The following is a 22,685-nucleotide window of genomic DNA, read 5'->3' as shown; positions in this document are numbered from 1 at the left end:
TTATTCATACAAAAATTTGATTCAAAACGGAGGTAAAAAAAAAAGAAATTAAATTATACAAGACAATTATTAATTCTGGTGGTTTTGAAGTAAATTTCCAAATGGAATATATTTTGTAATCTCATCTGTAAATGTTTCTAATCCTTTACTTTTTAGTCCAAAAAATTCCATTAATGAAATAATACTTTTTAAAATAGAAGTTGCCATTAAGATTTCAAGATCTTTCATTTTGTTCTTTAAGTCTACTTGAATTGAATTATAATTTAAAATTATTTGATTAGGTTCTTGATAAATTTCCTTTTTAGTTTCTTTTAATCGTCTTTCTAATATAAGTTTCCATACTTCAATTTTTATTGGAATTTTACGTAATTTCGTAATAAGTTTTTGTCCAGAGGCAATTGCTATTTTATCACTTATATCAATAATCCATGCTAATGTTTCATCATCATTTTCCTTTAAACAAACATCACTTAATTCAATGATAATTTTACTAAGAGTTTCAAATCTTGCTTGTTCTATTAACCATGTTTGATGGGCAAATTGTTCTAATGAATAGCAAACAGAAATTCTTCCTCTTTGTGATTTAATTGTATCACTAATTTTTTTTGAAGAAATTGTGTTGGGTTTATAAATCCATTCAACCTCATTAATAGTATTATTGTTCAATATTTTTCTTTTAGTTTCTAGTATTGGAGGAATATTTGAACAACAATTTACTTTATCAATATTTATTGTCTTAAATGCTGAAGCGATCCAATCAATATTCTGAGAAATACCTTTTTTTCCTATATGAATAGAATAAGATAAAGAATCAATTTTGGAACATGCTTCTTCGAAAGAATACCCTTCATAAACATTAATCCATTTATTAAATTCTTCATTATTTTTATATAGGTATTGACAAAACATTGGTGTTTTACTAAGAGTTAATCCAAATTCAAACCAGTCTTCAGGTAGTGATAATAACCATGAACTCTTATCAAAAAACCCTTTGGGACAATCAAATATCCAACTATATGCTAAATATGATTTTACATTAATTAATAATTGTACCATAAACCATCTAAAAGCTATAAAATAACGAGAATCTTTTTTTACCCTTAAATGACCTATGTTAGAAAGAAGTGATGAAGTAATAGATGGAGGTATATTAACAAAAGGACCATAAATAATTCCTTTATCTAAATCAACAGATATAACTCCAGGACGAATAATAGATTCAGTTGATACTACTCCAATAAAATAAGAAGATAATGTAGTTATTTCATCTAATGTACAAGGCGCTTTACAAAATGAAGTATATTCAAATGGGACAATAAAATCTAATAATTGGAGTAAAGCAAAAACAACTGTTGTAGTACATCTAGATGTTAAAATAATTCTTTTATTTATTAATAAAGCTAAAAAAAGTCCAATAAGTTGAGTTGGTCCAAGAGAATTAAGTAAGATTGAAGGAATATGTAAAGATGTATAAGAAGGTAATGATTGGTTATGAATGAAATAATAACAAAGATGATAATATGGTTGGTTCATAGTAATTTGAAGAGTTGTATCCATTTGATTATAAATAACATGATATTGATTTCCATCAAATAAAGGATAAATGCAATTTGATTTAATAACTTTAATAGTAGTATTTGGTATTATTCCTTTTCTCCATTTAAGAACTCCATTTCTAAATAATGATAATGATTGAATCTTTGTTGTATTTATAATATAGACAGATGAATAAATTAATGTTTCACCAACAATGTTTTGTGTTTGAATTGGATATTTTTGTGTTAATGATTGATATGGAGATAATTTAATGTATGTATTTCCTACACATTCATCATGAATAGTACAAAATGAAATAGTAAATCCATTTGGTATTTCATTAAGAGGACTAAATAAAATAAGTATAATATTATTTTATAATATTTTAATTAATACTTAAATTGAATCAAACATTTCATATAAAAATGCATTATACCAATAATTGTCCATTGGAATAATAACTTTAAATACTTTTGTATTAATTCTAACAAGTGCATAATAATCTTCTTTTCTTTTATCAATAATACAATAATAAATTTGAAACCGAATAACACATTTTTCTTTTTTGTGACATAATTCCATTGTTTCTTACTTCTTCAAAACTTTAGTTCTTTTAAGTTTTAATTATATTGTGATTTTTTATTATTATTTTATTTTCTTTTAATTTTCTTTTTGAATTGGTCAAAAAACAAAATTATTACTTGAAAATAACAAATTTATTTAAAATTAAATAGTCTAACACCATAATACTGAAGACATTGTTGATTTTACTTCTTTTACCCATATTGGTAAAGACCATCTATATAATTCATCAAAATCTGTTTGTAATTGGTTTGTTGATATCTCATCAAACAATTTAGTGGTTAGTAATTGTGCTTCAGATAATGAAAAGTTAGAAAGAATTGGTAATATCTTTTCAGAATGATTAACTAGTATTTTTAATTTAGATTCTTGAAGGTATTCTCTATAGTTATCTTCATCCCATATTTTAAATGCATCTGGTAAATCTAATGAAGAAATTGGTCTTTGAAGAATTTGTTTAAGAGTATCTAACGAATTTACTAAAGAATAAAGAAGATTAGTATTTCTGTTATGCAATAAACGATGAATGATTCTTCCTAACAATTGGAATAAACTAAAATTATTTGATGTGAGTTGGTGTGGAGATGAATATAAAATGAATGTTGAAATTAATATATTTGATGAAGATGGAGATAAATCTGATGCAAAAAGAGATGTGTTATAAAGAACTGCTGCTACTGAAGAAAGAAGAGCTGGTGGATAATCTGGAGATAAATAAGGTAATAATAAATCAAAAATATTTGATTGTGGAAATGATGTTTGAGATGTTTGTAGTAATCCTTGCATAATAACCATTAAACTATTCTGATCTGTTGGTGTCAGTAATGATAAATGGTTTAATAATAATGTTTGGTTACATTCTTTGAATGATAAATAAGTAATAAATAATGGTAAAGATAAATTCTTTAATGGTCGAGATAACATTACAGCAAAAGCATCTTGTGTTGATAATAAAAGAAATGATGTCTTAATTTGATGTTTAACTTTATCAGAATATAAAAGTAATGTTAATAATAATGAATATTCATCAGAATAATCAAATGAACATTTCATTAATTTCATTAAATATTGTGAAGAGAGTGATAATGAGAGTTGTGGTTGTTTATATAAAGGTTTAGATAAACAAAGAAATAGTAATGGGTTATAATCTGGATATGAATTAATTAAATATAATACAAATGATTCAAGAATATTATTTGATAGAGATGGTAATACTAATGGAAGTAATTTCATTATTAGAATGATATGATTTGAACTTTCATACCAATCTCTTTTTTTAAAAGATATTATAGCATCACTAATAAATTGGATACATTTGTTACGTACTGACTCATGATTAATAAAATTTTGATATAACTCTATTTGTTCTTGTTCATCACATTTAATAGTAATTAATTCAAGAGAATCAAATATTTCTTTACTTTTACTCTGGTCATATTCTTCAATAACTTGATTGATGTTTTTAGATATTCCACTTCCCATACAAAAACTTCTCACAATCTTGAGATTTTTTTATAAAATTTTTAATATTGATATTTTTATTTAGAAAAAATATTTATTATTGTTATATACAACGAAAATAAAAAAAGTTATATATTTTTGTTATTCAATACAAAATTATAAATAATCAAAATAACAACTTTAAATCAATGAAATTAAAATTGGTATATCCTTATTTTAATGAAAATATTTTTTTATAAAAAATAATTGAAGGAGTAAAATGAATAGATGAGGAGAATTTAAGTATTGAAAGAAATAAGTTAGTCTTTTGGTAATAAAATTTTCAGACTTAAAACCGAAAATAATGTTCAAAAGAGATTTTTCAACTTTTCGTAGAGATATATAATATAATTAATTAAAGTTAATAATAATAAAAAATAAAACATATTGCATTAGTTATATCCATTAACACAAAAAGTAAAATTGTTATTTATCTATTTTTAATTTCGTTTTTATTAAAAAGTAATAATAAATCAAAAACTATAACAAGAACAAAATTAATTTATTTGAAATGAAATAATAATCAAAGAAATAAGAATAATGGAAATGAACGGGAAAAAACCGGATAATTAGATAAAATAAAAGAAAACCTACAAATTTAAAAATATAAAAAAAATATAAAAATAATAGTATTATTTCATGCACTCCATTGTTATATTATTTTTGATTAGTCTTTCTGTTGCAGATTGTGATAACAATCAATATCTTAATGATAGAGGAGATTGTTTAGAATGCGATGGGGTATATCCTGGTTGCAATAGTTGTGATTCTACTAAATGTACTTCTTGTAAACCAGGATATAAACAAATTTCATTAGAAAATGCAGCAGTTAGTTGTGAGTGTTTGTTAAATTTAATGAAAAAATATTATTATTTTATTTTAATATTAATTTCAATAGATTTAGATGGATTTACTTCAGAAGATAAAACAAGTTGTGGTAGTGGATTTATCCAAAATTCAAATTCAAATTCATGTGAATGTTTGTTTTAATTAAATTAAAACAAGAAAAAAAAATAAAATAATCAAATAGACTGTTTAAATTGTGCTGCTGATAGTTGTGATTCACAAAATAAATGTACAAAATGTTTACCTGATTATTTCTTAAAAGATGGATATTGTTATAGTTGTTATAAATGTAAGTCAGAAAAATGTAGCTCTACCACTGGATGTACAGAATGTGAAAATGGATATTATTCCAAAGATGGATTTTGTAATTGTTTGTTTTATTTATTTTCTTTTTGCTAAGATTTTATACTCAAATTATTAGCTTGTGGTGCTTGTAAGTCTGATAAATGTGGTAGTTCTGGTTGTACAGAATGTGAAGATGGATATTATTTAAAAGATGGATATTGTACTAGATGTGAGAATTGTGAAGGGGAATGTTCAAATAGTGAAGGGTGTGCTGTATGTGAATTCCATTATTATGAAGATGAAGGAAAGTGTTTGAGGTGTAGTCTTTCATGTGAAGAGGGATGTGATAAAACAGGATGTATTGATTCGAACTCTGCATCTCTTTCTTTCATTTCATTGGCGATGATTATCGTTTTTATCTCCTTCTTTTAAATGAAATTTTGATAACAAAACTAAACTATTCTTTTATTTTAATAATAAAAAAACAAAAAAAAGTTAATAAGAATAATAAATAAATCAAAAACTAATCATGATTCAAATCACATATTTGATTTTGCATATGTTGTGTTCTTTTTAAAATTAATTCTTCTATTCTTTCATCAGAAACACCGATATCTAATTCAGAATGATTTTCTGAATCATTATCTGCTTTAAGAAGAAGTCTAGTAATTTGTTCAAAAGTAATTCTTTGTTCAGGTTCTTGTTTCCATGATTCGCTAATAATTTCTTTTAATATTTGTGGCATACTATCACCTAAAGGTAATCGTTTTCCACTTTCCACATAATTTTTAATATCAAATATAGATTTAAATTCTTTATAAGGTTCATCTTGGTAAAAGATTTCCCAAGCAGATACACCAAAAGAATATACATCACTTTCAAAAGAATATCTATCAAAATAAGTTTCAGGAGCAGCATAAATTGGAGTACCAAGTCCTTTATCTTCATTTTTACTTTTTTTCTTTACTACTCTTGAAGTACCAAAATCAGTAATTTTTACACAACAAGCAGAGTCTGAATATAAAGAATTAACTAATAGATTATCTGGTTTTAAATCTAAATGAAGAATATTATTTTCATGTAAGAATTCCATTCCTCTTGCTGTATCAAATAACATTTTTATCTTTAATTTATATGGTAACTTTACAAAACCTTCTTTTTCTGTTCGTAAATATTCTCCTAATGATCCTAAAACAAAGTATTGAATAACCATTGTTACTTGAGGTAAATATGTAACTGATCCCATATAATTTGCAATAAAAGGATTTCTTAATTTACTCATTATTTCACATTCTGCTATTACTTCTTGTTTTAATTCATTCATTTCTTCTTCTGTTAAATTTTGCCATTTAAATATTTTCACTGCAACTGGAACACTACGATAATTTCCTATATACACTTGACCCATAGCCCCTTCAGCAATAGGTTTTTCTGATATATTTAATTCATCCATATCAATATGAGTAGAAGAAGCAGCATCTGTAATAATTGTAAGATTAAAATGGTAATGTTTAGTAATACTTTTACAAAGTTTTTCCATTTGTTTTTGGTCATCTTGAGTCCAATTATCAAATGTTTTATCTTTTAATAATTCTGCAATAGATTCAAGTGTAGACTTTGATTTACTAAACCAAACAGTATAAGGAATTTTCATATCTCTAATTTTTGTAGTACAATGAATTGTCATATAACTTGTAATAATTTTTGATGGAGAATGTGGTCTAATAATAAGAACTTGAGGTTCAAAATGAAAAACAAATTTTGGATTATTTGGTGTATGAAAAATAATCATCATATATTTATTTTTAGAATAGTTTTTCACTTCAATTCTTTCAAATCTTGTATCTTCTATATCTGTTGTTCCATTTTCATTACCATAATCTAATTCATATGGAAATACTTTATATCTATTAGTTTTTAAAGGTTCTTTATTTAATGATCCATTAATATAATAATGGTATGTTGGTTGTTGTTGTTTAAAAATTTCAATATTAGTTCTTTCATACCTTAATAAAATAAAAAATAATAATATGAATAATCCTATAATAAACAATAATCCTGCTGAACTTCCTAATATTATTCCAATAATAGCCCCACTAGAAATTCGTTTTGACATACATGAACCTGGATTATCTGGATCAGGAATATATCCATCAACACAATAACAAAATGAATCACAATTAACTCCACTATCACATTGTTCTTTTTTTATTTTTCCATCACTAAGTATCATAGTATCAATTACTCCATTACCACATTTATCATATTTACATCTATTATTTTCTGTTCTAAAAAATCCATTTTCTGTATCACATCTACATGTTTCAGTACATCCATCACTTCCTTGTGCACATTCATCTTTTGGTCCTAACTGTCCACTAAGACAAGTTGGATAAATACATAGATTATTACGTTGAATATAGTCTGGATCGTTACATTGACAATATGAATCACATCCATATGTTCCATATTTACATAAACCTTTATAATCATCAACTTGCCATTGATTATTATAATAACATAATTTATGACAATCATCACCTCCAAATCCTGGATTGCAACGACATTTTCCTTCTTCAGTAACACACATACCTTGACCTAATTTATGATTACAATCATGTGGACAAATAGCTCTAAAAACTACATCAATATCACTTCCTTTATCTTCAGTTAATACAGTAAAGAATCTTTCAGTAACTTGAGGTGTTTCATCTCCACGAATTCTAACTTTAAATCCATTATTTCTATTTAATGAATGACCAAAAGGTTTACCAATATAAAGTACTTTACAAGTATTATTTACAGTATATTCTTGAAGATAATTAACTTTATCTGCAGTAGTACTATCAAGTAAAATAGAATAATCACCTTTAAAATTCATTCTAAACAATAAAAATTTCATTAATCTACATTGAGCACAATATGAATAATCATGAATTCCTCTTGCTTTTACAGGAAAATGAACAAATTCTTCTTTAGTTAAATCTGAAGCTAAAGAATCTGCAACTTCTTGAGTGAAGATATAATATGGATCAAAATATTTTCCATCCATTTGAGAAACTGTTAAAGACATTTCAGCATTTCCAGAACCTTCAATAGATGCAAAAAGATAAACAAATTCATCATTTTTATTAGACCGTGATTTATAAGCAGGTACCATCATAGTAAAATTATATTCATCTTTACTCATTTGATTATGAGCATAACATTGAGGAATTTGATCAAAAGAATTGGAATTTGTCATATCGAGAGAAAATATTATAGGTGCTTTATTTATTTTTTCAATTTCAGCAACAAATACAGCATTAGTTACTTGATTTAAATTAATTTTAAACCATTTTCCAAATCTATATTTTTGTTTATATTGACAAAAACTATAATCTACATCTGAATTATCATTTAATGTAAATATTATTCTTTCATTTAATTTAATTTCTTGAATATTTGATGGTAACCATCCTGTTTTTTGTATAACATTTGTAGTTTTTAAACATTCATCGTTATTTGGAATATATGCTTCTTTAACTGGTTTATATGGATTTACCCATTGACAATGTGTACATGAATTATCTTGTTCATATCCAGGTAGACAACTGTCTGCACATGTATAATTGGTTAAACATGTAGGACATCCAGGAGAACATTGAAGTGCATTTCCAATTACAATGAACTGTATTATAATACTAATCATCCTGAAATAAAAATAAGTTGATCAATTAATTTAAGATACTTTTTGAAGAAAGTTTTGGTTCTTCTTTTTTTTCTTTCGGTAAAATATCTTCTAAGTAGTTCAATTTATATTTTTCTCTTTCTCCTTGGTATTTGATTTGAGTTCTTTATAAATTATTTTCATAAACAATTCCTATTAATAATCTATTTTCATTTTTATATTTATTCGTTGGTTTATTAAAGGATAAATTCAATTTTTAGGAGTTTTTCCTTTCAATTAACTATTTTTTCGTTGACTTGAAATGTAATTCACTACAGATTTATTCCTATATAGTTTCAGTGAAGTTCACCGCATGTTTTTTTTTGAATAAGTAATAATTTTATTAAAGCCTATATATTGAATTTTGGTTGAAAAATTCTAAATACACTTTTTTCCTATATTTTGATGTTTTTTTTTTTGTGTTTTATTAATAAAAATTAGAAAAGCGTTAAAAAGGAAATAAAAACACTAAACCCTTGTTTAAAATAACTTATAAATATATTACTTTAGAACTTATCGAAACTATAGAAAGACAAAGATGAGAACAAAGATATTTCTCCTTATACAACGCAATACCTCACAAGTAATTTTTCAAAAAATAATGATCATTTGAATTATTATTAAACCTTTAATTCAAGAAATTGAGCAGTGTTTTATTTATACTAAATAGTAACTTGGAGAATGAGAACCGAAACAAGAGTGTTATTATTACTGTAAAAATTAACTTAATATTTTTTTATAATTTTGTTTTATTCTATGTTGTACTTTTAATTTTTGAATAATATAAAAAATATTAAAAAAACCAAATGAAACAATAAAACCTCTTTGAAATAAAAATACATTGAATTAATTAATGAAGCTACTCATTATATGTTTCGTGAGATTAATTAGTATATTTTGTTTTCAAGTACCTTTGGGGTGGGTTACAGACAAAAATAAGAATTAGAAATTAGTATTGAAAAATTAACAATTTGATATATATGAATATTCCACATAATGAACGTAGCAGTTATAAGAATGAAGTTTATTCTTTTTATTTATGATTGACACAATAAGAAGATCAAAAAAAAATACTCATTAAAAACAAAAAAAGAAAGAAGAAGGGTTTTTCAAACGAAATGATAGACAATGATATTGTTGATTAAAAAAATCAATTTATTTAATAATGTTAATTTAAAGTAATGTTAAGTACTTTTTATCTAATGAAACAAGAAATATATTATTATTAACTATTTTTTTATTAATTCAAGATTATCTATTTAATCTTTTTTATAGATCCAATTTATATTTTTAATTCTTTTATATTTCTTAAAACAAATATTTTTATCATAAATAATGTTATAAAAGTAATAATAACAAAAAAAAAAAGAACAAATAACAGAAATAATAATTTTGTTAAAGAATGAATTATTTAAAGAATTTTTTTACAGAAAGTTGATAAAACTTTATTTTATTTTCAAATATAAAAAGGTTCAAAAAATGAACTAAATAAAACAAATAATAAACGAATATCAGATATTTCTTCTAAATTAGAATTATATTTCATTCAATTATTTCTGTTTAAATAAGAAAATAATACTACAATTTAAAATACTGATATTTAAGCAACTTTTTAAAGAATTTTAATTCGTTAGTTCTGTTTATGCTTACCCAAAACCCATATTTATATGAATTAAATACTAAAAATCCATACACAGCACCACTTATTCCAAGTGATAAATTTGAACCTATTTACATTAAAATTCAACAACATGCCGTTGGTTTTCTTTGTAGTATTGAACCATCAAATACTGCTTTATATCAATCACTTGCTGAAGAATTTAAAGAAGAACTTAATTATGGACCATATAAAGAATCAACAAGAGAATTTTTTGCTGGTTGTTTTGATCCAGAATCAAAGATGTTTAAATCTATGTTCACTTTTTGTGTTGTTCAGATGGCTTGCTATTTAAGATTCCTTAAAGAAAGAAAGATGTACAAAAAAGAATTAGATCAAATTGAAATTAAAAATCCAATGTATATTATTTCTATGCCAAGAAGTGGATCTACATTCACTCATTTTTGTTTAGCCTCTGATCCTCATGCTTCATCAATTCAAATGTATGAACATTTTTGTGCTGGAAGTAAAACAATGTCAGAAGAAGGAAGAATTAAAATTGCTACAAGTGTTGTTAATAGTATTAACAATAGTAATGACCAATTTAAATCTGTCCATGCTTTAAATCCACATAACCCAGAAGAAGAATACTTTTTCCAAACAACTCAAAATGAATGTTTTGTTCATATCGGAGGATTACCTAGATTGGAACAATATCGTTGTAATGCTTTTACTAGAAACTTTGATTATGTATATAAAGGAATTGTTGATGAAATGAAAATGCATTTAATGGAGTTTCCATTAAAAGATAAAGATTTTATTTGTATGAAATGTGCAACTCATTTCCTAACTCCAATTCCTTTCTTTAAAATTATGGCTAAAGATGAATATAATCCAAGAATTGTTTGGATTCACAGAGATCCAGTCAAACAATTATATAGTGCTATTACTGCTTATTTAAATGCTATGGGAAGATTAAAAGATGATTTAGGAGTTAGTGATTATGAATTTATTAATAATAACGTTATTTATCTTCATCAATTATATCTTAAAAATGCTCTTACAATAAGAGAGTCATGGATTAAAGAAAATCCAGAACGTAAAAAATTCATTTTTGATATTTCATTCAAAGAAATGGTTCAAAATCCAATTGAAACTACAAAGAAAATATATGAATATTTTGGTATTGAATATTCTAAAGAATTTGATGAAGCTTTAAAAGATACTTTAGAAAATGGACAACCACAAAAAGAATTTGGTAGAAAAGAAGCTGAAATATCAAAAATTACTTTTAATCCAGAAGAAGTACAGAAAAGTTATGATTGGTATTTCAATTCTGAATATGGAAAATATCTTTAATTAATTTTGTTTCTTATTATATAGATTATTTTATTTGTTTAAAATTGATCGTATTAAAAAAGAAATAAAACAAATTTAATTTTGAATTGAGTCTAAACCATTATCTCCAAAATTTTTTATTGATGGTGTACGAACTAGAAATTGTCCACATTTTCTCATTCGAGGAGGTTCTCTTTTTTTAAATTGTGTTGTGTTTTGAATAAATAAACTTTTTCTTCTTGGTGGTGGAATCGATGGTAAAGGAGGTTCTATTTTCTTTATTTTATCATAACAATCAACACAAACTTTAGATTCTTGTAATTGTTTTGGAAGGACTATTCTATAACTAAGACATTTATCACAAAAAACTTTTCCACAATAATTACAATGATGCTTTCTTGTTGTTAAATTAAAATGTACTTTACATTTCATACATTCAGTTACTTCTTCTTCATTCGTCATAATAACTGTTGTACCATCTTCACTCCCTTCATCATCAACTTCAATAAATTCAGTTTTTTGTTCTCCAGTAAGGGCAAAACACAATTGACTTAACCATTCTTTTTTAATTTGTAAAGACTCAGCACTAAGATTAAATGCTTTTTCTTTTCCAATTAATTGAATAACATTAGTTTTTTTATCAGTATCTTTAATTGATTTAAATGCAATAAGTTTAATTGTATTATGATAAGATAATTGTGACCCAACACCAGGAGATCCATAGATAAATACTTGATCAGAAAATAAGAAACATACTCTCTTTTTTATCCCTTTTCTACAATATTTATTTAACATTCCTTCTATTAATAAAAGATGAGGTTGTTCTAAAATATAATTTGAAATATTTATTGGTAATGATGCAAATCTCGTTACTATCTTTTGAAGACGTTCTCTATTTTGTTCATCAGCCATTGTGAGATTTACTTCATTTGCTAATTGTTGAAAAATATTTAAAGCAATTTCTGCATTTAAATAATCAGGATGTTCCTTTGGTGTGCATTTCATATATTCCTTCATTAAAAGAACATACCTTGGAATTCTTTGTACAGGAGTAATTAATAATCCTCCTAAACCCAATGAACATTTGTCATTTGGTTTTGATATTTCTTGAAACTTCTTTTTATTTAATAACTTGCCATATCTTTCTATCGCCCGGTCATAGTTCCTAATGTACTCATTATAACAATCAAATAATGTTTTCCGAAATAATAAAACATCACAAATAATATCATGTTGTTCAAAATTAGACTCTCTTTTTTGAAGGTCATAACATAATAACATCGAATTCATTGCAACTGTTTCAATGTTACAAAACAATTGTTCAAATTCATTCTTATCTAAGATATTTGATTTCTGTATTGGTTGAAAATATATGTTAATAGCTAATTGTAACATATCTGAATATGTCTTCTCTGTAGTTGCTAATTCATTAACTACTTTTTTCCTTTGTTCCATTATTTTATTATTCCTTTTTTAAGTTCTTTTTCCACTTTTTTCTTCTTTTTCTATTCCAATCTCCTTAATCAATCTATTTTTCATGTTATTTCTATACACTACTTCTTAGTCTCATTTCTTATAAAAAGTTCTTGCTAATAGCTCTTTTAATAACCACCTCATTCTATTATAAGTCTACGTTATACAGAGAATATGTTAATAGAAAGTGTATCAAGTGAAATTACTTCTAAATATCATAATGATAGAACATTCATTTAAATGTGATTAATGTTATAAGTTTATTGAAGAATTCTTTGAATGATTAGAATGGTGTCACAAAACACTCATTTTTAGTTGGTGAAGTATCAACAGAAATATACCACAATACAATAACTCTTGTTATTTAAACATACTCTTCATCAAGTCAAATTAATTTCTTAATAAGAATAAGAAATATCTCTAATGACACACATAAACAATGTGTTAATGACCAATAAGTATTTGATATTCTAAATCAGAGATAGTAAGATAAAATACAACTGTTGTCAAAAACATTTCTTATTATCATAGTATATTCATGGTTGCTCTATTTCAATTAAAACAATTTTAATTAGGGTCAAACATAAACAACATTGGTTTAGTTGTTTAATATTTAAATTGTTAAATAAACAGCATTGTTATGATAATACAATATTTTAATAAACTTGTCAGAGTTATCAAAGTGTCAAAAAAACATAGTTAGAAGAATATTATTTGATAAACCAAATTATAAGGAAGAAAAATGAATAGATGACGATGAATTAAGTTAAAAGAATAAACAAATAAATGAAGACAAATAAAGATAATATAAGAATGAAATAATGAATAAAAAAATAAAAGAGATAATTATAATTTTAAAAGATAAGAATTGAAAATAAAAAAAAATGATTTATACAAATATAATAATAAGAAAATAAGTTCAAAAAGAAAGAAAATAAATATTGAATTGATTTAGTTATCAAATACGATTTGCTTCAGCTTTGGTAATATCATCATCAGTTATAATTTCATATTGTTTCAAACGATTTAAAGCAGAAAATCCTTCATCTTTCAAGATTTGATAATGAGAATGAATTAAATCAAGAATTGCATAAATGATATAAGGATCTTTCATGATAGTATTTGCATAATCAGAATTTAAAATAATTAAATTACAAAGTATTCTTGTTGCTTCATAAGCTACTCTGACATCTCTCACTTCTCTTGTAGAATTTTGAGGAGTTATTTTCTGTTTTAATAAACGAACAGTGTATCCAGCTGTTTCTATAATAGCATTAAGAGCAGTTGGAATACTCATAAAAAGTTCAGCACGATGAGATGAATTTAAAATTAAACGAGATATAATTTGTTGAATATTAAAAATAATGACTTGGTTAGTTGAAATTTTATACCAATCATTAAGAACAACAAAAATGTTAAGATCAAAAGCTAAATAATCTCTATTTTCATGGAGTACAGATATAGAATTAATTAATGATAAAGACATAAGTAAAGCACGTTCATCATTTAGATGTGATTTAATATAAAATATTATTTTTTCAGGTAATTTATAAGTTTTATATTTTCTAATTGTAATATCAATTCTTCCCATATTAGTAAGTAAAAGTATTAAAGAAGAATAAGCATCTCCTTTTATATCATTAAATTTTTTAATAATATCATCAAGTTTATTACTTAAAATATTTAAAGTATCATCTCTTAAAGCAATAACATTTAAAGTTTCTAAAGCACAAATCATAGTTTCATTGATAGGAGAATTTATTAATTCAATTAATGAATTAATAAATGGAATAAAATTATAACTTTCAATTTTTTCATCAATACAAATACTTCTAAATAATAATAATAATGATTGTTTGATAAAATCATCATTAATATTATTAATTTCATTCTCAATAAGAGGGATTAAATCAATAAAAATAGGTCTATAAAGTTGTAATTTTAAATTACTAATATCAGTTAAAGCTTTAATTGCCATAATTTTAATAGCTTTAGGTTGTATATTAAAGATTAAATCTTTAAGAATAAAAATTGTATTTTGAGGAAGGAATTTAAATGAATTTTCAATATAAGTATCAATAATTGCAATAATAGTTCCATAAATTGTTAATAATTCATTTGGAATATATTTAGTATTTGATAAGAGATGAAGTAATAAATCAATTATACCAATGTCACTAATTTGTTTTTGAATAAATTCACAATTTGTAACTAAAGTTAATAAACCACTTAATAAACTAGTAACAAATTGAACAGTAGTAAATTGAGTAGTAACTTTTTTTTCATATTGAAATGTATTAAAAATTTGTTCAAAAATTTTAAGAATTTGAGGTTGAATTAATAAATTTTGTATTCCATCAATAATATTATGATTATATAAATATTCTTTAGTTTTAAAATTATTATTTGTAATAAATGCTAAACAAGTAATAATTTTACTTATATTTTCAATTGAAATAATTGGTTGTATACAAATATTAAGAATTTTATCAAGAATTAAAGTTCCTTTTCCTTCATTAAATAAAGATAAATTTTCATTAAATTCTTTATTATCAATATGTTTTAAAAAATCAACAAGAATTTCTAAATATTTTGTATCATCATTTGTTTCTATCATACTTAAATATTCAATCCATTTAATAGTAGTTTTATCATTAATATTAATATTATGTTCAGAATACATTGTTTTAAGTGTTTTATCAAGGAAATCAAGTGTAATTGGTTGATTGTTTTCCATAAGTTCAAATATAATGAATAATAAATTATGATAAAAGATAAAAAAATGAATTGCGTTAAGCCAAATCACTACCACGTTAAGTTTAAATAACACTTTTAGGAAATAAGATTGTTATTCATAGAGAAACTAAGTAAACAAAAGAAATGAACGAGGAAGAGATAAAAACAATGATAAAAAGATTGAAAAGTGAAAATCAAACACAAAATGAAATAAATGAAAAAATTCCATACTTAATTAATACATTAAATGAAAAGAAATATTTAAAATATCAAAACGAGATTTGTGAAATTATTGGAAGGAATATTGGTGTATATAGTAGAAAAAGTATTATTCAACAAATTTATTATATTATACCAGATTTAATTTTTGGAATTAATAAAGAAATAAGTAAAGAAATAAATAATAATAAAGAAGAAATAATTTATATTAAACATCCTTTTATACCTAATTCAAAACAAATTATCACTAATCCAATAATTTTTTCATGTGGAATAATTAAAATTTGTATAATACTTATTAAAAAAAGTCAAGTTAAATTTTATACACCTATAATAGATTTAATGATAAGTATTATAAAAAGTGATAAACATAAAACAAATCTTATTTCATCAACACTTGAATTTATTTTTGGTTTAATTAAAGAACTCAACTCACCAACATTTAATTTATATTTTTATCAAACAATAATTGAATGGAGTATAAAAGAAAAGAATATTTCAAAAGAAATTAAAAGAGTTTTAGAAAATATACCAATTAATATTATTAAAGAAAGTCAATATATTATTAAAGAAGCAATTAATATTAGTACAACACCAATTTATTTTAAAATAATGGTTAAAATAATAAAAAAAGGAGGAATAGAAATAATAAAAAAATATAAAGATGTTATAATTAATGGAATGTGTTGTGGAGAAAGAGAAGATGTAATTGAAATTATTGAAGAAATAAAGAAAAAAGAAGAAGGATTAAAAATAATAGAAGAACAAGAAAATAAATTAATATCTATTATTGAATCAAAAGGAATTTATAAAAAAGCAAATTGTATTCAAACAGGATTTATATATTGTACAAGATGTGTTAAAAAAGAAGAAAAATATGAAGAAATTATGAAAAGAATTAGAAATGAAATTATTAATGAAATTGTTAATATGATTAAAAAAGAAATTAAAGAAGATATACTTAAAGTTATTACATTTATTAGTATAGAAATTACAGAAAAAAAATATTGGATGGGAATAAATGAAAAACAATTTTATTCAACACTTAATACATATTTAAATATATTATATCAACATTATATTAAAAAAATAGGAGAAAAAGAAAAAGAAAAAGGATTAAAATATATAATTAAATGTTTAATTATTGGATATCCAGAAAATGATAGTAAAAAAGAAGAATTTATAGAAATAATAAGTGAAAATGAAAATATTATGAAAAAATATATGAAATATATTTTAACATATTTACCTATAAATTCAAAAAGAGCAAAAAATATTAATCAAAAATTAATGATAAAAACACTTGGAAAAGGTATTAATAAAGAAAATGAAAAAATTATTGGAAAATTATGTTGTTATTTTGCATTAAGTACAAATAAAATAAATATGAAAAGAAATAGAAAAGGAGAAAAATATAAAGTTGAATGTCCATTTTGTGATGGAAATAAAGAAAATATAAAAGAAATGTATCAAATAAAAACAACATTAACATTTGAAGGAATTACTGAAATAATTAAAAATAAATATAATAAAATAAATGAAGAAGAAGATAAAAAAGAAGAAAGAAGTAATATTGGAGAAACATATATTAGAATGATTATTCATTTACCAATAAGTAATAAAGAAAAAATGGAAAAAATTAAAGAAATGGTTAAAAGAATGAAAGGGATAAAAAAGAATAAAAAATATTGTAAAATTTTTAGAATTATTTTTAGATTTATATCAAAAGTAATTACAGAAAGAATAGATGAAGAAGATAATGAAGAAAATAAAAAATATTTTGAAGGAATTATTGAAGAAATGATAAAGAAAGAAATTGAAGATAGAAATGAAATATATGATATAATTGGAGAAATTATTAATGAAATAGATATAACAAAAATTAATATAATTATAAAAAAAATGATTTATGAACCAAAATTTTATGAAAATCAAATGATAAGAATAAGAATTATTGAAACAATAAAAAAATGTGGGAAATATTTAGAATATTCAACAATAGAAAAAATGTTTAATGAACATAGAGAATTAGATAAAGATATTTTTTATTTAACAAGACAACCTTATCAAAAATCATTTATTAATCATTTTTTAGATGAAAAGAATGAAAATGGATTTAATAAATTTATTGAAATTAGAAAAGAAAATATTCTTCCAAAAATTATTTATAATATTTTAACTAAAAAGAAATTTGAAAATCAATTTAATATTGATGAAAATCAAGGATTTGAAATTTATATTAAAAATATTAATATTAGATTAGAAATTTATTATCATATATTTCATGATTGGATTAAAGAAGGAAATGAAAAATTATTAAATAAAGTAACTATTGAAATTAAAAATGTATTTAATAAACTTAATATAGAACAACAAAATATTATTATGGAATTATTAAAAAAAGATCATTCAAGTATTTTTGAACATTTTATATTACGTAGTAAAGAAAAAGAAATAAAAAATACATTAATTATATTAAATAAAGTTATAGTATGTTTAGAACAAATAAAAATTGGAGATAATAAAGATGATATAATAAAAGAAATAGGAAAAAAATATGGATTAATTTTTATGACTCGTATTAGAAGAGTACTTGGATTTAGTAATACAAAAGAAAGTGTATTTGGATGGAATGATGGATTTAATGGAATTATAAAATTTCTCAATATAAAAAGTGAAATTAAAGATATTAAATATATTTTATTAAAAATTATCAGAAAAATTACAAAAAAAGTAATAAATAGAAAAGAAATTAATTCACAAACAATTGATATAATGAGAATGTGGAGAAAAATGTGTGAATGTAAAGATAATGATGATATTATACTTGAAATTGCATTAACAACAAAAGAAATTCTTGATAAAGGAAATGATAATGAAGAAATTAAAAGAATTGGAAATAATATTATTGAAGAACTTAAAAAAAATAAAGAAAGTATTAAAATATTTTATCCAGAATTTAATTTAGAATATAATACTGAAATACAACAACAACAACAACAAAAACAACAACCAGAACTTGCTATTGCAAAAAAATTATTAACAAAAAGTAAAAGTAGAAAAGTAAAATATTATATTTTAAAAAAAATTAATAAAATAATAAGTGAAGGAGGAATTAGTTCATTAAATGAATTAAATGATGAACAACTTAATAATACACTTACTACATTACTTAAAGAAATGAAAGGAAATAAAGATATTGAATATGAAATTGGAAAAATTATTGGAGTTATAGGTGCTATTTCACCATCTAGAATTCATCAAGATATTTCATTTTCAATTAATAAAGAAAATTTAACAAATATGAATACATTAATTATTAATTTACTTAAAAATTATCTTGTTCCAGAACTTATTGAAAGAGGAGGAGATGAATCATTATTATTTGTAATTATGAATTTATTAACAAATGGATTTACAAAACAAAAAAAAGTATTACAACAAACAAAAAGTAAAATTATTAATGGAATTATGAATAATTTACCAATTGAACAACAAACAATTATTAATAATATTATGAATTCATATAATTCTATTACAATAATTAATGAACCAAATATTAAATTTGAAAAAAAAATGTTTTTAGAAAAAGGATATTGTATTTTTACTAATTGGATTGTTTCATTTTATTCATTTATTATATCTAATATTAATAATGTATCAACTGAATATCAAATATTTAATTTAATGATTAATATTATGATTAATAATACATTTAATTGTCAAATACCTATAATTCATTTATTATTTCCTATTGCATTAAAATATTCTTTAATTCAATGTAGTCCTAAATCAATTCAAGATATAATAGAAGAAGTTATTGATGTTCTTGAAAAAATTAAAAAAAATAAAGAAAATTCTAATGCAATTTATGCATCTCAAATAATATTTGAAACAATAGATTATTTAATAGGATTTAAAGATAATGAAAATATTGTTCAATTTCTTAGTGGAATTGATCAAATGCTTATTGCATCAACTGCACAAGCAGTTAATTCACCAGAAAGAGCATATGTATTAATAGAAAATTATCTTCATGATAATAAAGGAATAAATGAAAATCAAAAAAAAATACTTATTAAAGATATGATTAATTTATCAAAAGAACTTGGTAAACAACATGAAATGGCATTTTGGAAAAGAAAAAGTTCAGGAATAATTAATGATGAAGAAATAAATGAAGAAGAAAGATTAGAAGAAAATAATATTAATACAATTAATAAATCTACTAAAGATGAATTTATTATTAGAAAAATGATTAGAAAATTTATTAAAGGAGAAGAAATAGATAATATAAAATTTTATTTTAAAGATAAAATTTGGGAAATTATTTGGAAATGTATTTTTGAATATAATAAAGATACTATTAAAATTAATATTAAAGAAGGAATTGAAATTCTTAGTAAACGTTTAGGAAAAGAAATTAAAATATCATATATGAGAGCATATGAAACAATTAAATTACTTCATTTATTTTATGATATTAAATATTTAACAAAAAGAAAAAATAATAATAATAATAATAATATAACAAAAAAATATAAAGATATTCTTCAAAGAATGAAATATCTTAATAAAAATATTGAAGATATAGAAACATTAACTCTTATTCAAATTGGAATTTTAAATACAATTAAACCTATTCAAAATGAAATGACTACAGAAGTAACTATTAATTTAATTCAAAATTTAATAAAAGAAATTAATGATAAAATTAGTCAATCTCTTATTATTTTAAGTCATTTATGTAGAAATGCAAAATTATTTAATAAATCAAAAGATTATTGTAATATTGCTATTAAAATTAATCAAAATAAAAATAATGAAATAATATCATCTAATATTATTTATCAAATTGGTATAGAAAAATGTATGAGTGAATATCAACAAAATCATTGTATTGAAATATTAAGTGATTTAAAAGTTTTATATGATGAAATAAATAAAAAAAATAAATTAAATAAATTAAATGAATATGATTATGTTATTAAAAAATTAGCATTAAAAATAGCTATTATAACTGAAGAAAATAATGGAAATTATGATGAAATTCTTAGTTGGTATAAAAAAGCTCTTTTTGAAAAAGATGAAGATGAAATAAAAAATAAAACTTTTCAACAAAATAAATTAAAAATGAAAATATATTATTTTTATGCTCATTTTCTTGAAACTGTAAAACAAATTGATATAAATGATTCAATTATTATTAATGAAATATTAATAAAATATATGTTCTCTTTAAAATATGGTTTTAAATATTTATATTATATTATTCCAAAAATTATTTCTTTAAGTAATTCTATTGATTCTACTGGAAAAAAAATTATGAAAGATTTTGTTCTTTATTATCCTGAATATCTTTGGTATCCTTTTCTTACTTTAATTATTTCTAAATTAGAACAACCTAATTTTTCTAAATCTTTTTTATCTCTTATTTTAACTAAAGTCCTTGTAAAATATCCTGAACAAGTTTCTTGGCATTTAGCTTCTTCTATCTTTAGTTCTAATGAAAAAAGAGTTAATATTGTTAAAAAAATTATTGAAAATGCAAATACTATTAATAATACTGTTCATTTATTTTTTAATGAATTATTTCAATTTGGTGATGCTTTTAATTTATTAGCAAAAGATACTGGTTTAGAACCTGGAATTCATAAAATTACTTCAAAAAGAAATCCAAAATATTCTATTCTTCTTAATGAAAATTGGAGTCATTTAATTATTCCTACTCAAAAAGCTTTAACAATTAATATTCCTCTTTCTCATTTACAAAATAATTATTCTCCTTTTGATTTATCTTTACCTAAAATTAAATGTCTTGAAAATTCTTTTAAAGTTTTTAATTCTTTACAAAAACCAAAAAGAATTACTATTTTATCTAAAGATAAATCTATTCCTTATTATTTTTTATGTAAAGGAAATGATGATATTAGAAAAGATAGTTTTGTTCAAGAATTATTTGGTGCAATTAATCATCTTTTTGAAACTTCTCATTATACTCAAAAATATAATTTAAAAATTCAAACTTATACTGCTTTACCAATGTCTGAAGATACTGGTTTAATTGAATGGGCTACTAATACTGTTCCTATGAAATCTTTATTTTTTGATTCTCGTACTAAAGATATTGTTACTTATCATAAATTAGTTTCAAATGAATTTGATCAAAGAAAAAGAATTGATTTATATAAAAAATATATTTTAAATTCTTCTTATATTCTTCCTCCTCAATTCTATTCTAATTTTAATCTTTCTTTTCTTACTCCTCATCTTCAAATTAATGCAAGAGAAAATTATACTAAAAGTATGGCTGTAATGTCTATGCTTGGTTCAATTATTGGTCTTGGTGATCGTCATTTAGAAAATATTTTATTAAATACAAAAGATGGAAATGTTGTTCATATTGATTTTGATATGTTATTTTGGAAAGGTGAAATCCTTCCTGTTCCTGAAACTGTTCCTTTTAGATTAACTACTAATATGATTGATTGTTTTGGTCCTCAATCTGAAAATGGTCTCTTTCTTGATATGTGTACTCTCGTTTTAAAAACTTTACGTCATAATAAATCCGTTATTATCTCTTTAACTAATAGTATGTTACATCCCTCTTTTATTGATTGGGCTCTTGATGAAAAAAGAGCTTCCCAAATCCCTGAAAAACCAATTCCTCGTTTTAAACGTATTTTATCTGGTATTGATAAATTAGGAAGAGTTGTTTCTGAACGTTCTCAAGCTGAACAACTTATTAATGATGCAAAATCTGTTGATAATTTAGCTTCAATGTTTCATGGTTGGCTTCCTTATATCTAATTTAATACTCTAACTTTTTATTAATGTATTTTAATCTTATAAAAACAAAAAATA

At 22.4% G+C, this 22,685-nt stretch overlaps 8 protein-coding genes across 8 annotated transcripts, besides 51 other annotated features; 3 read left to right on the top strand and 5 right to left on the bottom strand.

Annotated features, from left to right (window-relative positions):
• Positions 1–69: 69 nt before the first annotated feature.
• EDI_002720 (uncharacterized protein) lies at positions 70–2,118 on the bottom strand (the record flags this gene model as incomplete). The annotated part of the gene is made up of 2 exons (XM_001738234.1): positions 70–1,885; positions 1,949–2,118. The coding sequence occupies 2 exons, from the start codon at positions 2,116–2,118 to the stop codon at positions 70–72; spliced, it is 1,986 nt and encodes a 661-aa protein (XP_001738286.1).
• Positions 255–275: a sequence feature (AT_rich).
• Positions 1,371–1,399: a sequence feature (AT_rich).
• Positions 1,887–1,939: a sequence feature (AT_rich).
• Positions 2,119–2,144: 26 nt separating the features above from the next.
• Positions 2,145–2,210: a microsatellite.
• Positions 2,211–2,240: 30 nt separating this feature from the next.
• Positions 2,241–2,269: a sequence feature (AT_rich).
• Positions 2,270–2,271: 2 nt separating this feature from the next.
• On the bottom strand, positions 2,272–3,600 carry EDI_002710 (uncharacterized protein; the record flags this gene model as incomplete). Its single annotated transcript, XM_001738233.1, has 1 exon — positions 2,272–3,600. One exon carries the CDS (start codon positions 3,598–3,600, stop codon positions 2,272–2,274), a length of 1,329 nt encoding a protein of 442 aa, XP_001738285.1.
• Positions 3,601–3,624: 24 nt separating this feature from the next.
• Positions 3,625–3,827: a sequence feature (AT_rich).
• Positions 3,828–3,956: 129 nt separating this feature from the next.
• Positions 3,957–4,001: a sequence feature (AT_rich).
• Positions 4,002–4,076: 75 nt separating this feature from the next.
• Positions 4,077–4,250: a microsatellite.
• Positions 4,251–4,257: 7 nt separating this feature from the next.
• On the top strand, positions 4,258–5,181 carry EDI_002700 (uncharacterized protein; the record flags this gene model as incomplete). The annotated part of the gene is made up of 4 exons (XM_001738232.1): positions 4,258–4,459; positions 4,517–4,597; positions 4,649–4,834; positions 4,886–5,181. The coding sequence occupies 4 exons, from the start codon at positions 4,258–4,260 to the stop codon at positions 5,179–5,181; spliced, it is 765 nt and encodes a 254-aa protein (XP_001738284.1).
• Positions 4,465–4,510: a sequence feature (AT_rich).
• Positions 4,603–4,641: a sequence feature (AT_rich).
• Positions 5,182–5,212: 31 nt separating the features above from the next.
• Positions 5,213–5,266: a sequence feature (AT_rich).
• Positions 5,267–5,272: 6 nt separating this feature from the next.
• EDI_002690 (serine-threonine protein kinase, putative) lies at positions 5,273–8,440 on the bottom strand (the record flags this gene model as incomplete). Its single annotated transcript, XM_001738231.1, has 1 exon — positions 5,273–8,440. One exon carries the CDS (start codon positions 8,438–8,440, stop codon positions 5,273–5,275), a length of 3,168 nt encoding a protein of 1,055 aa, XP_001738283.1.
• Positions 6,757–6,781: a sequence feature (AT_rich).
• Positions 8,441–9,172: 732 nt separating the features above from the next.
• Positions 9,173–9,260: a sequence feature (AT_rich).
• Positions 9,261–9,598: 338 nt separating this feature from the next.
• Positions 9,599–9,795: a sequence feature (AT_rich).
• Positions 9,796–9,798: 3 nt separating this feature from the next.
• Positions 9,799–9,849: a microsatellite.
• Positions 9,850–10,100: 251 nt separating this feature from the next.
• EDI_002680 (uncharacterized protein) lies at positions 10,101–11,414 on the top strand (the record flags this gene model as incomplete). Its single annotated transcript, XM_001738230.1, has 1 exon — positions 10,101–11,414. One exon carries the CDS (start codon positions 10,101–10,103, stop codon positions 11,412–11,414), a length of 1,314 nt encoding a protein of 437 aa, XP_001738282.1.
• Positions 11,402–11,497: a sequence feature (AT_rich).
• On the bottom strand, positions 11,490–12,848 carry EDI_002670 (FYVE, RhoGEF and PH domain-containing protein, putative; the record flags this gene model as incomplete). The annotated part of the gene is made up of 1 exon (XM_001738229.1): positions 11,490–12,848. One exon carries the CDS (start codon positions 12,846–12,848, stop codon positions 11,490–11,492), a length of 1,359 nt encoding a protein of 452 aa, XP_001738281.1.
• Positions 12,849–13,606: 758 nt separating this feature from the next.
• Positions 13,607–13,704: a microsatellite.
• Positions 13,637–13,808: a microsatellite.
• Positions 13,809–13,824: 16 nt separating this feature from the next.
• EDI_002660 (uncharacterized protein) lies at positions 13,825–15,603 on the bottom strand (the record flags this gene model as incomplete). The annotated part of the gene is made up of 1 exon (XM_001738228.1): positions 13,825–15,603. The coding sequence occupies one exon, from the start codon at positions 15,601–15,603 to the stop codon at positions 13,825–13,827; it is 1,779 nt and encodes a 592-aa protein (XP_001738280.1).
• Positions 14,382–14,405: a sequence feature (AT_rich).
• Positions 14,497–14,554: a sequence feature (AT_rich).
• Positions 15,226–15,283: a sequence feature (AT_rich).
• Positions 15,382–15,437: a sequence feature (AT_rich).
• Positions 15,604–15,746: 143 nt separating the features above from the next.
• On the top strand, positions 15,747–22,631 carry EDI_002650 (uncharacterized protein; the record flags this gene model as incomplete). The annotated part of the gene is made up of 1 exon (XM_001738227.1): positions 15,747–22,631. The coding sequence occupies one exon, from the start codon at positions 15,747–15,749 to the stop codon at positions 22,629–22,631; it is 6,885 nt and encodes a 2,294-aa protein (XP_001738279.1).
• Positions 15,974–16,023: a microsatellite.
• Positions 16,094–16,128: a sequence feature (AT_rich).
• Positions 16,428–16,487: a microsatellite.
• Positions 16,874–16,913: a sequence feature (AT_rich).
• Positions 16,937–16,967: a sequence feature (AT_rich).
• Positions 17,026–17,069: a sequence feature (AT_rich).
• Positions 17,260–17,392: a microsatellite.
• Positions 17,490–17,544: a sequence feature (AT_rich).
• Positions 17,674–17,725: a sequence feature (AT_rich).
• Positions 17,978–18,104: a sequence feature (AT_rich).
• Positions 18,130–18,224: a sequence feature (AT_rich).
• Positions 18,274–18,305: a sequence feature (AT_rich).
• Positions 18,470–18,579: a sequence feature (AT_rich).
• Positions 18,739–18,773: a sequence feature (AT_rich).
• Positions 18,806–18,834: a microsatellite.
• Positions 18,886–18,924: a sequence feature (AT_rich).
• Positions 19,100–19,160: a sequence feature (AT_rich).
• Positions 19,322–19,399: a sequence feature (AT_rich).
• Positions 19,445–19,542: a sequence feature (AT_rich).
• Positions 20,020–20,096: a sequence feature (AT_rich).
• Positions 20,110–20,204: a sequence feature (AT_rich).
• Positions 20,328–20,349: a microsatellite.
• Positions 20,492–20,538: a sequence feature (AT_rich).
• Positions 20,579–20,672: a sequence feature (AT_rich).
• Positions 20,758–20,819: a sequence feature (AT_rich).
• Positions 20,917–20,975: a sequence feature (AT_rich).
• Positions 21,020–21,095: a sequence feature (AT_rich).
• Positions 22,003–22,029: a sequence feature (AT_rich).
• A 14-nt stretch (positions 22,632–22,645) lies between the features above and the next one.
• Positions 22,646–22,685: part of a sequence feature (AT_rich) that runs on past the window's edge.

This window comes from Entamoeba dispar, genomic scaffold, assembly GCF_000209125.1.
Source record: "Entamoeba dispar SAW760 scf_1105229461201 genomic scaffold, whole genome shotgun sequence".
Taxonomy (NCBI): domain Eukaryota; phylum Evosea; order Mastigamoebida; family Endamoebidae; genus Entamoeba; species Entamoeba dispar.
The sequence above is the reverse complement of the archived record's forward strand: the minus strand, read 5'-3'. Positions and strand labels throughout refer to the sequence as shown.